Source organism: Gorilla gorilla, chromosome 3 (assembly GCF_029281585.2).
Source record: "Gorilla gorilla gorilla isolate KB3781 chromosome 3, NHGRI_mGorGor1-v2.1_pri, whole genome shotgun sequence".
NCBI classification, from domain to species: Eukaryota; Metazoa; Chordata; class Mammalia; order Primates; family Hominidae; genus Gorilla; species Gorilla gorilla.
In genome coordinates, this window is record NC_073227.2 from 161,522,563 (window position 1) to 161,541,063 (window position 18,501).

An 18,501-nucleotide genomic window follows, 5' to 3' on the forward strand; every position below is an offset into this window, starting at 1 on the left:
CAATAACAAGACCCTAACACATTGAAAAAAAAAATTTTTTTTTTAAACAGAAGCATTAAAAGTAATCTAGAAGAAACAGAACTAGATAAACAAGAGTTCCCTTTTGTTTGTTCAGTGTAAACAGAGACCAAATCCTTAATGTTCTGCTTGATCTTCACTCTAGCAAGTATCTGCCCAGCATGCCTTAGAATAATGGAGCTGAAAAGGTAGGAGTGGAGGTACAGTTATGGGTGTGCATTTCTGACATCACCTCATGGATCTTCATCTAGCTTTGTGCTCCTTGCACCCAGATATAAAGTAAAAGAGTTGATTTTAGGCCCCTGATTAATAATCTCTAGACCCCTGAACTTCAGTCCAGAGGCTGAGTCATACAACAGGCCTCTTCCAAATGAATAGCTGTTCCTAACACTATGTATCAGCCAGCTTCCCACGGAAAGGTAAAAGGCCTCAGGCATCTGCTGAAGGACTGCTCTAAAAGATCTTTAATAAGTAAATTCTTTTCTGGATTTCCATAAACAGGGACAGACAATTTTAACTTGAGGTCAACAATCTAAGTCTAGCTCCTAAAACTAAAGTGTTTTCCACACCAGTAATACCCAATTACAATCTTATCTTCCTGGGTGCAGGAGAAAGACAAGGTTCATTTCCTCCACCTACCCAGAGAGGGTCTACGTAATGAACTCCCCCTTTACTCGCTCTTTCTCTTCAAACATTCACCTTATCTTATGTAAAATGCAGGTTCACTGGGCACTAATTAAAGTGTCCCAAGAATGTAACCATTGCCTTACATCATACCTTCCCCTCTTCCTACATGCCTTCCCCTGCTTTAAGGAAACATATAAATATTAAACCTCTGGAAAACCTCTTTGGAAAAACAGCCACAGATGTGTCTGTGCTAGTGTTTTTCCCAGACATGCCCTAAAGCTGGCTTAATAAATAGAGAGGAGTGAGACTTATACCTCAATCACTCATTTTGGCTGTCAGTTTCATCCAAATGAAAGTTCCTAACTTAGATCTCCAGTGGAGAGTTAGAAGGAAAATCTTAATGGATTTCCTGAGTGGATCTCACAACTAGAAAATCTAGCAATCTAATGTTCCCTGAAAGAATATGTAAATAACCTAAAAACCAAAAATAAAATTCTAAGCCCTCCAACCAACTGAATGGACCTCTCCTCTCAGCCAAGGGACTTCAAAAGTAAACTGAAAAACTAGTTCAGGCCATGGTGGGAAGAATAGAGGGGGGTGGGGTGGTGAGGGCTGTCAGTCATACCTCATTATAATCTCCTCCCTTTGGAATTCCAGAAAAACTGACCAGTATTAACATTAAAACAGAGATCTTAAGAGTTACAAAACAGATTCTTCGTAGCAAGAAGATACCAAACTCCAGCGTGACTCTAGTATAGCATTACATGAGAAATAGCAGGCCCTAAAGAAAGAAATTGAAGTATTTTACCCCAAAATATTTCTTTGACATATTTAAAGTGGCCCTGCAAAGCTATCTCTTGTGGGGGAAATCTACATTTTGTAGAGAATCCCTTTCCCTTTCCAAGTCTCCTCCAGATCCAGAAGAGATTTAATTAAGAATCTAGCACCTTTTAAGATCTGATCAGAGACATTTATCAGGCCAGGTGTGGTGCCTCACGCCTGTAATCCCAGCAATTTGGGAGGCTGAGACAGGCGGATTGCTTGAGCTCAGGAATTCAAGACCAGACTGGGCAACGTAGTGAAACCCTGTCTGTACAAAAAAATACAAAAATTAGCTAGGTGTAGTGGCAAGTGCCTGTAGTCTCAGCTACTTGAGAGGCTGAGGTGGGAGTATGGCTTGAATCCAGGAGGCAGAGGATGCAGTGAGCAGAGATCATGCCAATGCACTCTAGCCTAGGCAGCAGAGCCAGACCCTGTCCAGATAAAAACAAAAACAAAAACAAAACAGAGACATTTACCATCTTTCTCTCTAAAGCCTGCTATCTGGAGGCTTCATCTACATAATAAAAATCTTGATCTCCACAACCCCTTATCTTAACCCAGAAACTCCTTTCTATTGATTCCAAGTCTTTAGACAATAACTTAACTCTTCCAATCAATTGCCAATCAGAAAATCTTTGAATCCACATATGACCTGGAAGCCCCCTCCCTTTTGAGTTGTCCTACCTTTCCAGACCAAACCAATGTACACCTTACATGTGTTGGTTCACGTCTGCCTGTAACTTGTGCCCCTAAAATGTACAAAATCAAGCTATAACTCAATGACCCCGGGCACATGTTCTCAGGTCCTCCAGAGGCTGTGTCATGGGTCATAGTCCTTACATTTGGCTCAATAAATCTCCTTAAATATTTTACAGAGTTTGGATTTTTTCATCAACAAAGCTAACAGCAAAACTGTGACATGCCATTTGAAATCAACTAGAAGCCAGTGGCAATTGCAGAACACCTTAAAAAATGACTCGCCGGGCACAGTGGCTCACACCTGTAATCCCAGCACTTTGGGAGGCTGAGGCAGGTGGATTATGAGGTCAGGAGTTTGAGACCAGCCTGGCCAATATGGTTAAACCCCATCTCTACTAAAAATATAAAAATTAGCTGGGCATGATGGCGGGCACCTGTAGTCCCAGTTACTCAGGAGGCTGAGGCAGGCTAATTGCTTGAACCTGGGAGGTGGAGGTTGCAGTGAGCCGAGATTGCACCACTGCGCTCCAGCCTGGGCAACAGAGTGAGACTCTGTCTCGAAAAAAAAAAAAAAAAAAAAGACTGACTCATCCACTGGGCTTTTTATAATGCACATCTGACAAGAAAAGAAAACAAAGAAAAGCAGAAGGTGGGTTATTGACTTCTTCACAGTTCTCTAATTTCACTAGTAGAGGATGTTTTCAAATTACAAATTCCTAGTAACTATACATACACACACTCCCCACAAACCCCCAAAGAGAAAAGGTGACCCCTCCTCCTGTCTTTCCCACTCCAGTCCTCTCCCTGGTGATTCCAGTTTGCCATTCTCAGAGAGGACTATTTGTGCAAGAAGGAAACAAAAGAAAAGAGAGAAGAAAGAAGGTGCAGGGGCAGGGGAGAGAGGAGGAGCAGGAGGAGGAGGAGAAAGAGAAAGAAAGAAACTACCTTTTACTGGTAGAGCTTTCAAAATGTACATACAGTATCAGGAAGGGAGGAAAAGGAAGGGAAGGAAGGAGAGAGAAAGGAAGAGATGGAGGGAGGGAGGAAGGAAGAAAGGAAGGAGGAAAGGACAGATGGAAGGAGTTACGTAGAAACAATTTAAGGTTGCTGATCAAAAATTATCTTCTCCAAAAAGTATTTGGAGTATTTGACTTAATGTTGTCAAACTGCCTAAATATCAGACAGATATCCATTTGCTTTAACAGCATCCTTCAGAAAATGTAATGTCTCTGTAAACTGCAGAACTCTTCCATTACTCACACATTGCTGTGAATTAGAGCCAGTTGCCTCCTAATACCTACATGAGATCATCACCAAGGGAGGACAACGATGGGACAATCATCTATGAATGGTTCTTTATGTTTCCTGTATTTTACATAACTTATCTCAGATTCTTCATAATGGGTGCTAAAAGGTGATTAAGCCACATTTTAAATAAGGGAATTAAGCTCAGAGAGGAAGAGAAACTTTGCAAATCGCATGTCCAACAGGTGGAGCTGTGATTTGAATCCAGTTGTCTGCTTACTAAGTGAAGGACTAAGGAGTAGAAGTCAGTAAGGGAGGCAGAGAACACAAAGACGCTGTGCAAAGAGCCACCCTCAGGGCTTTTGTCTGTGGCATTCCCTGCACACTGCTGTGCCATGAAGCAGGCATGGGCTTCCACCTCCAAGACTCAGAACTCAAGGTGGTACCTACCACAGCTGTTGGCATTGTAAGCTGCCTAGGTCCAAATAATTACAAATCCTGTTCTGTACATAACTACAAAACAGGCTTTTGTGGTCAGCCCTGGGAACCATATCACAATTCACAATCTGACTCTTCATAAAGTGGGTCCTCTCTGTGCATGAGGATGGCAAAGCAGAAAGGATATGCAGTGTCCCTAGAGCAGCAGGTCTGCCTCAACCTTTCAGATTCCTCAAATTTCTAGAAGGACGCTTGGAGTAAATTTTTTCTTGCCTAGTTTTTGTGGCCAGTTTACAAACACCCAGAAGTTGTTAAATGTCATGTCAAATCCTGCACAAATTATAAGCATTCATTCCCACGGTTTCTTTGTAGAATAAGTCAGTCTCAAGAGAAATTGGTATGGACAATGGAATTCTGTGAACAAAATTATCTTAAAGTTGATAATAATAATGGGATGGCGGTGGGGGCGATTCATGGAACAAGCAAGCAAAATCTGCTTTTGTCTAGTCATGTTTCCTGTCAGCAGCATTTTCCTATTAATAATATGTATTATGAGCCAACTCCACACACAGCTATAGACTACTGCCCACCCCAACACATAGAAGTCACCAATATAAACCAAAAATAAAATTCTGTCCCCCCAACTGACTGAATGGACCCTTTCTCTCAGCCAAGGGAACTTCAAAGAAACCAAAAAACTAGTTCAGGCCATGATGCGAAGGTGGGTTTTCAGACGTGCTTCATTATACCCTCCTCCCTTTCAAATTCAGGCACAACTGACCAGCATTAACATTAAAACAGAGATCAGGTCCCTTTTCTGATCCTAAAGAGATTAGCTAGGTGTCTAGCACCTTTTAAAGGTCTGAGTAGAAAACACTTGCCATCTATTGCCACTAAGGGCATCCACCTGTGAGACCTCATCTACGTAAGAGCCTTGGGGCCCTGGCTGTGGCTCACACCTGTAATCCCAGCAATTTAGGAGACCAAGGCGGGTGGATCACCTGAGGTCAGGAGTTTGAGACCAGCTTGACTAACATAGTGAAACCCCGTCCCTACTAAAAATACAAAATTAGCTGGGTGTGGTGGCACACACCTGTAGTCCCAGCTACTTCAAAGGCTGAGACAGGAGAATCGCTTGAACCTGGGAGATAGAGATTGCAGTAAGCCGAAATCTCGCCACTGCACTCCAGCCTGGGTGACAGAGCAAGAGTGTTTAAAAAAAAAAAAAAAAAAAAAGAATCTCAGTCTTCACAACCCCTTACCTTTACCCAGTCACTCCTTTCTATTCACAACTCCTATCTTAACCCAGTCACTCTTTTCTATTGATTCCAGGTCTATAGATAATAACTCTTTAAACCAATTGCCCATCAGAAAAATCTTTGAATCCACCTGTTACCTGGAAGCCCCACCTCTTTGAGTAGTCCTGTCTGCCCAGACAAAACCAATGTACACCTTACATATACTGATGTCTTATGTCCATCCCCCTAAAAAGTATAAATCCAAGCTATAACCCAGCCACCTTGGACACCTTGGACATGTTCTCAGGACCTCTTGAGAATGTGCCTTGGACCATAGTCACTCATATTAGGCTCAGAATAAACTTCTTTCAATATTTTACAGAGTTTGATTCTTTTCATTGACACCAATTATAACATTAAGTTCCATTAGGAGCTAACATAAATTTTAACTGCTTTTGTATTACAGTTGACCTTTAAACAACGTGGGTTTGAACTGCCTGGATCTACTCACACAGGGATTTTCTTCAGCCTCTGCCACCTGAGACAGCAATACCAATCCCTCCAACTCCTCTTCCTCAGCCTACTCAACCTTGTGAAGACGATGAGGACAAAAACCTTTATGACGAACCACTTCCATTTAATGAACAGTAAATATACTTTCTTTTCCTTAGGATTTTCTTAATAACACTTGCTTTTCTAGCTTACTTTACAATAAGAATGCAGTATATAATACATATAACAAAAAATATGTGTAATCAACTGTTAATGTTATCAGTAAGACTTCTGGTCAACAGTAGGTTATTAGTAGTTAAGTTTTGGGGGAGTCAAAAATTATACAGATTTTTGACTGCATGGGGGATTGGCATCCCTAACCCCCTGTGTATTTATAAATAAATACACAAGCACTACTAGTTGCAACTTTACTAATACAGTACTTACAAGCTGGCAAGATGAAAGCATTTATCCTAAAAACATACACCTCCTAACCAGTCAGGGCTTCATGAATATCACTTTGTTATTTCTCATACATTTCTGGGAATTATTTGGTTGTTTGATTATACAATGGAAAGTCTCCCTAGTTGTGGACGTCTCCACTGAATGCACTATGTCAAATTCCTGGACAGTCCAATGCTCTAACTCAGATGGAACAATTTGATATGGACTTAATTAGTCTGCACTCTTACCATCTCCATGCGTATGTTCTTAAATCTCCCGAATTTGTTCACCCATGTTTCATCTCAAGGTTAATAATGTGACCCAACAAAAACTGGCTTTTTCTTTCTTTTACATCTTTGTAAAGTTCAGCGCCCTAAACATAGTTGATACACAAACACATTTCTGAGAGAACAGCTTACTGAAGAAATCACACATTTGATTTTGTATAATGAGAAACTGTCTCCATGTCTTGAGATATTTTAACTTGAAGCCCCTACGTTCTAATTCACCTGAGATCCATTAAACTCCTAAAATTGCATGCAATTTTTTGGAGTGCTTTCATTTTTCTCAAGGTAGAGTCCATAGCTTTTATTAGATTTTCAAATGGGGGGTGGTTATAAGAGGAAAATAAGATTAATATACACCATTATAATTAATCTATTAGTCCATTTTCATGCTACTGATAAAGACATATCTGACAGGGGGCAATTTACAAAAGACTGAGGTTTAATTGACTCACAGTTCCACATGGCTGGGGAGGCCTCATAATCATGGTGGAAGATGAAGGAAGAGCAAAGGGACGTCTCATATGGCGTCCAGCAAAGAGAGAAATAAGAGCCAAGCGGAAGGGTTTTCCCCATATAAAGCCATCAGATCTCGTGAGACTTATTCACTACCACGAAACAGTATGGGGAAAACCGCCCCCATGATTCAGTTATTTCCACTGGGTCCCTCCCACTCAAGTGAAAATCATGGGAGCTACAACTCAAGATGAGATTTGAGTGGGGACACAGCCAAAGCACATCAGTCTTGTAAAGAATACTAAATAGGCCGGGCGCAGTGGCTCATGCCTATAATCCTAGCACTTTGGGAGGCAGAGGCAGAAGGACTGCCTAAGCTCAGGATTTTGAGACCAGCCTGGGCAATATAGTGAGACCCCATCTCTATTAAATAAAAATAATAAATAAATAAATAAATAAATAAATAAATGCATATAAAGAAGAATACTAAATAGGCTGGATGTGGTGGCTCATGCCTGTAATCCCAGCACTTTGGGAGGCCTAAATGGGCAGATCATCTGAGGTCAGAAGTTTGAGACTGGCCTGGCCAACGTGGTGAAAGCCCTCCTCTACTAAAAAAATACAAAAAAATTAGCCGGGCATGGTGGCATGCACCTGTAGTCCTAGCTACTTGGGAGGCTGAGGTAGGAGAATCGCTTGAACTCAGGAGGTGGAGATTGCAGTGAGCCAAGAGTGTGCCACTGCACTCCAGCCTGGATGACAGAGAGAGACTCTGTCAAAAAAAAAAAAAAAGAATAATAAATACAAAATCAAATAGGCTCACACTTATTAGGTGTGGGACCTAGGGTAAATCACTCAATCTCTTTAAGGCCTTAGTTTCCTTTTCTACATACTGAGGATAATAATAGCATCTACCTTATAATGTCAGATAAGATAATCTATACCAATATCAACTAATCAGGACAACTATACAAACTGGACAAAATATATTTCAAAATATCAAAAAATAAAAAGCAACAAGTTACCACACCTGAAAAAAGACAGGCTCCAAGGGGGAGAGCTCTATATTTTAGAGTAACGATTATTTTGGGAGGCATGTGACCCTTCCATAAGGGGCTGCTGAGTAAGCTGAGAGTCTGGATGTGCTTTTAACAGAATCCTGGACTGGGGGGACCAGGATAGGAGTTAGTACCACCAAAGAGGTAGGGCAGCTAATGATGCCACCCTTTCCTCTTTGGGTTGGGACGATGGAGGGCTATGACCTAATATAACTGTAAATCCTAAGTAGGCAAATCCACTCAAGTTAGAGCTCAGCTAGAAAATATATCAGTACCAAAAATTACTGATTTTAGTTTGCAACTGGCAGAAAAAATTTTTCTCATAGAAAATAACATTATCTTCTCCTTCAGATTAGTTTCACAAACTAGAAGTACAAGGTCCAGTTCATAATCAAAAGCAGCCAGACATAAAAAATGACATCAGAGCATGAATGAAAATTAGGAGAAAAAACAGACAGCAGAACAGGCTTAAAAGAGCTCGAGATATTTAAGTTAATTGAGGCCTTACAAGAACCATACTTGCTCAAAAGAGACAAAAAATAAGATTGAGAATTGTAACAACTGAAAATTAGACAATGAACCAAATAGGAATTTTTGATTTAAAAAAATAATTAAAAGTGGTTGGGGGCTGAACAGATTAAATATAGTTAAGGAGATAGTTATTAACTTGGAACAGAGATCAGAAAAAAGTGCCAAAATGAAGTAAAACTTAAAAGGTAACAGACATAGAAGATACGATGAGATGTCTAACACACATGTAATTGGAGTGCCAGAAAGAGAGATGAGGGGATGAAGGAAAGGCCATATCTGGAGACAGTGGATGAGAAGTTTACAAAACCAAGGAAAGACATATTAAAGAACACCTACTACCCCTAAGCAGGATTTTTAAACATCACAAATTATCTAGATCATATTAAAACTGCAGAAGACCAAAGTCAAAGAGAAAACCCTAAAAGCAGTTAGAGAAAAAAGACATATTACTTACAAAAGAACAATTCAGAGTGACAGTTTACCTCAAAAGAAACGATGTCTCAACCATGCTTAAAACATATTAAGTGCCAACCATTCAAAACAAAAATATCCTTCAAGAAAGAAAGCATAATGAAGACATTTGGAGACAAACAAAAACTGAGAAAAGCTGTCACAAGCAGGTCCTCGCTAAAGGAAAGAGTAAATGATGTTTTTTCTGGCAGTGGAAAACAGATTCCAGAAAAATGGTCAGAGAGGGAAGAAGAAAGTAAAACAAAAATGGTAAACGTGTAGAGATCCAACTGAATACAGACTTTAAAAATAGTAATAACTGCATGTCCTTGGGTTGAAAATACGTTAATAATTAAAATATACTATTACAACACAAATGGTATGTAAATTGGGGGTGGGGAGTTAAAGTATTCCATGGTCTTTGCAATATATGAGAAAAGATTTAACATGTCAATTTAGAAAATAACAAATAATGGCCAGGTGCAGTGACTGACACCTCTAATCTCAGCAATTTGGGAGGCTGAGGTGGGAGAATCACTTGAAGCCAGGAGTTTGAGACCAGCCTGGGCAACACAGTGAGACCCTGGCTTTCCTTTAAAAAAAAAAAAAGGTAAAAAAAAAGTACTGGTTAATAATATAATTTGATGAGTCAAAACTGCATATGTATTGTCCAGAATAACCACTAAAAGAATAATAAAATGAATATAAAACTTCTAGCTAATAGAGTCTCAAAAAGTGTAACTTAAAAAGAATTATTCCCATATCCCACCAAAAAGCAAGGAAGGCAAAATACAAAGAACACAAGGTAGCTAGAAAAAGTATAAAGCACTTAATAAAAGAGCAGATTTAAATCCAAGTCACATGGACATTAACTAAATAATACAATTAAGAGTCCAAAATTTTCAAAATTGAGTAAGAAAAAAGTCAAATGCCCAGGTATGGGGGCTCACACTTGTAATTCCAGCACTTTGAGAGGCCAAGGTAGGGTAATTGGTTTAGGCCAGGAGTTTGAGACCAGCCTGGCCAATATAGCGAGACCCCATCTCTATTTATAAAAAACAATTAAATTATTAAACATTATAAAAAGGAAATAAATCAACTATCTGCTATTTATAAAAGACATATCTAAAACATAAGGATACAGAAGAGTTGAAAGTGAAAGTCTGAAAAAGAGATACCATAAAAATACTAACCAAATAAATCTATCCTAACTATAAGAATGAGACAAAAGCAATTCTGGAAATACATGTGAACATTTCATAATGATAAAATGCTCAATTCACCAGGAATATATTACAATTATAATGCTATATTATTAGGATTGCTTTATAAATGCAAGTTCAGGTAAACACTTGAAAATCAGTTACTATAAGTTACCACACTAACAGGATAAAAGAAAAATCACTAATACATTGATAAAAATGAAAAAGCATTTCTTAAAAATTCAGCATCCAAATATAATCAAAAACGCTTGGCAAACTAGAAATAAGAACTCCTTAAAATAAAATAAAATGAAAACAGGCAAGGAGAACAAAAATTAAAAAAAAAGAAAGAAAAAATTTTATAAAAATCACCATACTTAACAATGAACAAATGTTGAAAGTCTTTCTTTTAAGACCTGGGAAGGGATAAGAGTATGTACAATTGCCACATCAATTCATAATTGTATATGAGGTCCTAGCCTGTCAAGAAAGTCAAAGACAATTTTTAAAAGCATAAGAATTAAAAAAGAAATAAACTGTAAATATTAGCAGATGATATGGTTGTGTATGCAGGAAATAAAAAGAAGAATTTACAGATAAATTACTAGAATTCATTTCTTAAGTTAGCTACATTATGGATACAGGTGAATATATAAAACAGCAATATTTCTACATCCCAGTAAAAAAGAAACAGAAAATGAAATTTTAAAAAGACATAATATACAACAGAGTGAAAAAAATATGAAATACCTAGGAAAAAATATAATAAATGAAGCTTAAAACCTCTACACAGAAAACTATAAAACACCCAGAAAAAATTGTAAAGATCTAAATAAATAAAGGAATATACCATGTTCATGGACCAGAAGACTTGATACTATAAAGGTAAAAATTTTGCCCAAATTTATTTACAGACTCAATGTAATGTCAATCAAAATCTCAATAGTTTTAACATCTTTGTTGCTGCTGTTGTTTTGTTTTGGTGAAACTTTGCAAGCTGATTCTAAAATACAGATGGGTCCCAACTTACAATGGTTTGACTTACAAATTTTTTTTTTTACTTCATAATGATGTGGAAGCTATACAAATTCGGTTTGCTCCTTGACTTACAATAAGGTCACATCTGGATAAACTCACTGTAAATTGAGGATATTTTAAGTTAAAAAAATGCATCAATATTTTCAACTTACTGAAACATAACTCCACTGTAAGTAGAGGAGCATCTGTATTGTGCTCAAAGAATAGTCAAGAAACCTGTAGAAAACAAAGAACAAGATAATAGAACTTGATCTACTGCATATAAACTCTTATGATAAAAGTACAGTACACAATTACCTATGTAACAAACCTGTGCATGTAACCCATGAATCTAAAAGAAAATTAAAATAAAACTGCAGTGTGGTGTTGGTGCAAGAATATACTAATAAACAAAAGAAATAGACTAGAAAACCCAAAACAGACCCACACACATACGGGTACTTGATTTATGACAAACGTAGCTCTACAGAACAGTGAAGACAGAATATTCTTCCCAATAAATCATGCTGGGGCAAATGAATGTCCACAAAAAATTTAAAATACAATACCTAACCCCTACTTCACACAATATGCAAAAATTAATTCCCAGTGATCTGTACATGTTAAGGTGGGGGTTAAAACTGTTACATTTCTAGAATATAGAAGAATGTCTATATAACCACAGAGCAGGAAAAGACTTATTGAACAGAACACAATAAAATATTAACCATAAAGGAAATGGTATTTAAAAGGAAATGGTATCTAAAAAGGACTTAAGGAATTTTAAAAATTAAGAATCTCTGTTCATCCTTTACAGAGTAAATAGGTAAGGAACAAATGAAGATTTTGCCACACATGTAACAGTAGGCTTATACCCAGAACATATTTTTTAAATTTCTACAAGTTAGTAAGAAAAAAGACAATCCGGTTGAAAAACGGACAAGAGACTTGAACAATCATATATCAAAATATTCCAAATGGCTAATAAACATATGGAAAAATGCTCAACTTCATCAGTCAGGAAAAAGCAAATTAACCCTGCAATGTGATATTACTCCAAAACCACAACAATGGCTAAAATTACAAAGACTGACAGTGTTGACAAGGATACGTGATGGAACAAGGGAAACTTCCATATGCTGCTGGTGGGAGTATATTGGTACAACTACTTTAGAAAACTGGTATCATCTACTGAAATTGATAATACATTATGAGCTAGCAATTCCTCTCCTGTTTATAGAGCCAATAGAAACGTATGCCCACAGGCACCAAGAAACATGCCCCAAAATGACCATAGCCACATTATCCATAATGCCCCCATATGGACCATCCAATGGGCCACCAACAATACAGTTGATAAAGAGATGAATAAATTGTGGTATACTCATATCATAGTTTTCTACACAGAACAGAAAAATGAATGAATTACAACCAACAGCAACAAAATGAATATCACATACACAAGGCTGAGCAAAAGAATCCAGACACAAATGAATATATACTCTATAATTCCATTTCATTTCTTGCTTAAAAAAAAAAAGCAAAACCAAAATATAGTGTTTAGGGATATGTTCTTTGGAAAAACTACAAAGAAAATCAAGGAAGTGTTTACAAAAAAACATGAGGATAGTCTTTATCTTTGGGGGAGGTGACAATGATTGGCTGAGAATCACAAGGGGGCTTTTGGCACATTAGCAGTGTTCTATATTTTTTATCCTGGTGTTCTATTTTTTTTTTATCCTGGTGTTGGTTGCCAAGTGTTCACATTGTAGTAGATCACTGCACTTTGCATCTGATTTCTGTAATTTTATGTATATGTATGAAATCTCAGTCAAAGGGGGTTAAGTAAATCAATCAAATGCATCCACAATGGAAGACTTCATTGCACCAATGCCTATACATATTGCTTGGAATCAGGAACCTAGAATATCTTAATTTTTAAAAAATGTTAAGTGTCCTCAACTTTGACCTACTGTTTTTTATAGCTTTCTGTGCTAATCTTTCCAAGCTCCCTGATGACCACACTTTGAGAGCACTTCTGGCCAGTTCACACTGAGCAAGTTTCCCTACTCATCTGTCATCTATTTGCTGGGTGTACACACGTACACTGATCCAGATAATGCATATTATGTAAAGGTCCTGAGATCTTCCAGAAAATCTCCAACAGCTGATACCTAACACTTACTCTTCCCTCCTCTCCTCACAGGCAGATCTTTTTCTTTCTTCAGTTCTAAGCTCAAGCGTCACTTCCTCAAGGAATCTTTCCTTTGCCTCCACCTCCAAGACCCCATCACTTAACTGGGACTAACCAACATCATGTTCCTCTTCTTATGATATTTGTTCTGATCATTCTCAGTTTGCCCCCATCCATTCCTGGGAGGCTGATCCCAAGAAACTACATCACCACGACTCTTTCCAGCTAGATTCTTTTTTTTTTTTTCCTTTTCTAGCGATAAGGTCTCACCATGTTGCCCAGTCTGGATTCGAATGCCTGGGCTCAAACCATCCTCCAGCCTCAGCCTCCCCAGCAGCTGGGACTACAGGCATACACCACCATGCCCAGTTCCTTAGCTGGCTTCTATTGGGTTCCAGGGATGGGAGGCAGTGGCAGAAGCTGGGAGGGTGGGAGAAGAGAGAAGTCAGGGCATGTACTCCCCACTCCCTTTCTGCTATAGTCTATGTTTTTACAAGTAGCTGCTTCTCTCCAGGCTCAAGCTCCTCTTCCCTGGCTCCAGCTCTCACGGACTCCTGAGAGTCCTGCCTCTGGTTTGCCTTACACCAGTTCAAATAACCATGCCTCTATTTTTCGAAGTTGTCTTTTCACTCATCTCTCTTCATTTGGATTCTGTTTTCTGCTGGGACTCTGTAGAGTGGCAATTTTACTTTAATTTATGTTATTATTTCATCAATACCTGTCTTCTACTAGGCTTGAGCTTCACAACATTAGCACTTCTAGAAGTTGCCAACAAATATTTGTTAAATGATTTAGTGAGTTAGTGAATGAATGAACTTACATTAGAATCAGAATATACTACACATTGTATAACATTTCTAAAATGTTCCTGCTACATTTGACATGGCACCAAGGTATTAGACCAAACATTTTACCTCTCTTGCTTGAAAATAGCCTTTGTTGTCATAAATACTTTTACTCATGACAATTTCAATTATTCCATTAATAAGTGCAATCGCTGTGATTTCTCAATTTACAAGATGTAATTTTACCTAAGTGAAATAAGTCATTGATGACAAGATGAGATTTCAAGTGGACCGTAGTCAGTTATAGCTCTAAGAACCAGTAGGAACACAATACAAATGTTAAGCAGAAAAAGAAGGCTCTGAATCCCTGAATTTTTCACATCCTATTACAAATGACACAGGTAAATGAATACTTAATGCTTACAAGGTGTAGGAGGATTAACTGCAGAAGGAAATGTTCTCTTTTTACTACAATAAATTATCTACTCTGTGTTGTTGTCCTAGGCTTAAAGGACTATATGGGCCGGGCGAGGTGACTCACGCCTTTAATCCCAGCACTTCGGGAGGCCAAAGTGGGTGGATTATTTGAGATCAGGAGTTCAAGACCAGCCTGGCCAACATGGTGAAACCCCATCTATTAAAAATACAAAAAAAATTAGCCGGGCGGGTTGGTGCATGCCTGTAGTCCCAGCTACTCAGGAGGCTGAGGCAGGAGAATCACTTGAACCCAGGAGAAGGAGGTTGCAGTGAGCCGAGATCACGCCACTGCACTCCAGCCTGGGCGACAAAGCAGGACTCTGTCTCAAAAAAAAAAAAAAAAAAAAAAAGGACAATGTGGGCTGATTCCAATATTAGATATGTAAATTACATATTAACATTTAGAGTTAGATAACTTCTACAAAATGAACTGGAAAATCCTGGTATCAGATCACTAGTAAGTATTTCCAGAATGGGGTCTGGAGCTCTGCAGATTTATCTTTTCTGGTAGAATCAAGATCCTTCAAACATACCAGTATACATTGTACCACATGACACTTGAATTTTAATCTTAAGAAAATTACTTTATAAATATAATCAAAGTAAATACATATATCAAGAATCTTTATTTCATAGCACAGCATTTGAAAGCAACAATTTACCTATTGTGCAAACTCCAGGTGATATATGAGGTTGATATAAGCTCAACTCTGAGGAGGGTCAAAGTTCATCTCTTTTTTGCAGTCTCCTTTCTAGTGAAACCTCTACTATTTCTTCTGCTAACTTTTTCACTGTAAAAAGTATTCCACTTCTGTTCATTCTAAATAACACAGAGATGGAGAAGATCCAATTTCTCTAGTATGGTATGAGTTCGAGATTATTTCTAATATGGCACTACTTTGGATATGGGTCTGACTGATCTTATTATCCTGAATGATATGACATGGCTTCAGCAACAATTACAATAATACCTCGAAGGGAGGGGGTTTAGGGAAGAAGTGATTGAGCAAAAATAGTTAAAATGCAGTTATACAGCCAATTATTTTTACAACTTGAACCAGACAATTTGCTTTGCTTTATGTCTAATTAGGTGAAACAAAAAAATTCCTGTTTCCGTATTCATTCTCTTCGGTCATAACTCATATAGGAAATGACCACATCAGTTCCGTACTTATCGCTTCCCTGGAAACAAAAGAGCATTTTATACCTGATCCTGCTGTTGCCAGTAAAGAAAGTAGAGCAAAAATTAACCTTCTTCCATCCCTCTTTTCCATTTGGAAAACAATATTTTTAAGGGGGGGAGGGGAAGGGAATGATGCATTCAATATATAAGGGATAATACATTCCCTCCGCCCCAGACTCACTCTTTCCCATTCTCCTCAACATATCCACTTAAAGAGCGCTCAGTACGCTAAGGGCCCCAAGCCTGACAGAGTCAAAAAAAGAAGCATCTCTGCCCAACCTGAACATCACGACTCTCGATGCCTCGCATACAACGAGGCAGGGCGGGTCGCCCAGCCCCAGGGGACCGGGCGGCGTCTCCGGAGCCTGCAGCCCAGGGCCGCGGGCGGCGCCGCAGCGCTCCCGGCTCCCCTCCTGCAGGGATCGGCCACGGTCCTTACCCGCCAGTCCGCCGCCGCCGCCTCCATCGCCGGCGTGGCCCTTCCTCCGCTGTAGGATGAAGTATGGGTTGGCCCTCTCGGTGATCCACAGCGCGTTGGCCAGCAACACCTCCTCCGGGTTCACCCACATGGTCCTGGCCGCCGCGGGCGGGCGCACAATGGGCCCGTGGGTCGGGTCCTGCACCCACCACCGCGACAGGCGCGCACTCCTGGGCACACGCGCGCCCGCCCGCCCGTCCGCTAGGTGCGGCGGCGGCGGCAGGCGACTTCAGGGGGTGGCCCGCGGCGTCCGGGCCACAACAAAGCCCCAGCAGGCGGCCCGGGAGGACGGTGAGGACGCGGGCGCGGCAAGCAGCATCCTCCCCGCGGCGTCGCCGCCCCGCGAGAGCCCGCGGCCGCAGACGCCCGGCCTGGCGCTCTGCAGCCCGGCTCCCGGCCCACGGCGGCGGGAGGAACGGGAGGAGGAGGAAGAGGAGGAGGAAGGGAGCGGGAGGAGGAGGAAGTGGTATAGCTCAGTCCCGGGATCCGGCTCGGCGGCAGGCAGGGCTAAGGGCCACCCGAGCGGATTCGGCCCCGCGGTCAGGGCCAATCTGGGCTCCGGCGCTGCTGCTCCCGCGGCGCCGACTGGAGCTCCAGAGCCCCTCCCGTCTCTACCTGCTCGAGCTCCCGAAGTCGCCGCGCCTTAACGCGCCGTGTCGGGGCCGCAGGCGCCACTAGGGAAGCCCAGCTCCCCGCTGGAAGGACGCTCCGGACACTGCGAATGAATGACGACAACGCGGCTCACTTGGAGCGGGTCCGGGTTTGTGCGGACTCGGTACCACCGCGGGCTCCGCGCGCCGAGCTGAGCAGCTGCGGCTGGCTTCGGGGGAACCTTCGGGGGAAGCTCCTGGGGACCGTGTGCCAAGCACTGGGCCCGACGCCCATCCCAGCAGGGAGGACGCCGCCAGCCTGCGTGGGTGCGTGTGTGCTGTTTGTGTTTAAGGTTGACGCTCTATGGGATAGCGCCACCCCTTTTCCCAGGAAAAGTGTTTCAAGGTTCCAGACCTGGAGCTCGGTTAGAGACCCGGGGTCGGAAGCCAACGCAGCCAATGGTCGTCGATGTTTTTGTTTCCTGCATCCCCAGGGCAAGTCATGTGCTAAACTTGTCACCGCTTGTGACCCCTCCCCCTCTCCATTCCATTGTAATTAAAGTGGCCTAGCTAAGTGCATTACATCACTTCTTTCCTTGACCTGTAGGGCGTGAGCAATAGAGAAGTTGGAAGCGGCCCAAAAGCTTAGACCAACTAATTCACACCACAGCTGTTCCTATATCGCATTTGGGGCTTCGAAAACTGGGCATGGCAGAATTTTAAAATTTATCCACTCTTGGTAGATGGATTTTTTTTTTTAATCAGTGAAACCAGAAACACACAAACCAGGGCAGCTTTATCCCTAGACAGTTTCAGTTTCCCCAAATACTTCGAGCTTCCAGTGGTGATCACAGCCCATCTGCCTACATATCTGATGACCTTTTTTTTTCCCTCCCGCCCAGGAGATCTGGAGGATAGTTCAGCCAAAAAAAAAAAAAAAAAAAAAAAAAAGGCTCCTCTTCCCAAATGATGGGAATTTAGCAGACTCTGCTTTGTTGTGGATGCTGGGCAATCCTAGGGACTTTTCCCTTTCCAAACGAGCAAAGATTCAAATGAAACTTTCTTGTGTGGGCTTCAAAATTGTGACTTTTGTAGCTCCGACTTGAATTGTTGAATTCCTTCAATTAGTCGAATGAGCAAGTCACCAGCCATTCTAATGAGACTGCCATTTCATGTGTTCGCTTCCTACCACTTGGGCTCTCAAGGAATGGAAGTTTCCCTTGATGTTACCACACAGACTGATCTGCCTCTTCCAGGCATCAGTGGAAACCTCATATATTTAACACAGACTCAAAAAACTCATTTGGCACTTTTGGTCACAGTGCAGTGCCTTCAGTCACAAAATCTGCAAATAAAAAGCAAACAATAAGATTACAAGTCATACATATGCAAAAATTATATTAATATATCACGTAACTTTTATATTTTTGAAGTGTTTCCATAGGTATTCTTTTACTTGATATAATTGGTATTTTTAAAAACTCTGAGTGCCTTAATACCATGTTGGGGTTTGGAAAATGATACCACAAAGCATGGTGCTTTGGCATGCTGAGTACTTTGAACTAAAGGAGATTGAAAAGCCTCAGAAGCAGTTTCTCTCTGACCTCCTTCTGCCCTCCTGCCTCCCACCTCTCTTTCTCCCCCAAAGTGAGTCATGGAAACTAAAGGCAGGTCATAGAAACTAAAACCCCTCTTCCCAAAGGAAGCTACAAAACCTAGAAATATTACCATTCCTCACTCTTCTGTGTAAGAGCAGACATAAAGAATAGAGAA

The 18,501-nt window shown here is 40.6% G+C and overlaps 1 protein-coding gene across 1 annotated transcript in view; it reads right to left on the minus strand.

Moving 5' to 3' along the window:
• Window positions 1-16,555, minus strand: part of TBC1D9 (TBC1 domain family member 9) — a 136,226-nt gene extending 119,671 nt beyond the window's left edge. The window contains exon 1 of the mRNA XM_031010380.3: window positions 16,100-16,555. Within this exon, the coding sequence (XP_030866240.1) occupies window positions 16,100-16,229 (130 nt within the window). The 5' untranslated portion in view covers window positions 16,230-16,555. The remainder of the gene's footprint in view (window positions 1-16,099) is intronic.
• Between the last annotated feature and the right edge of the window lie 1,946 nt (window positions 16,556-18,501).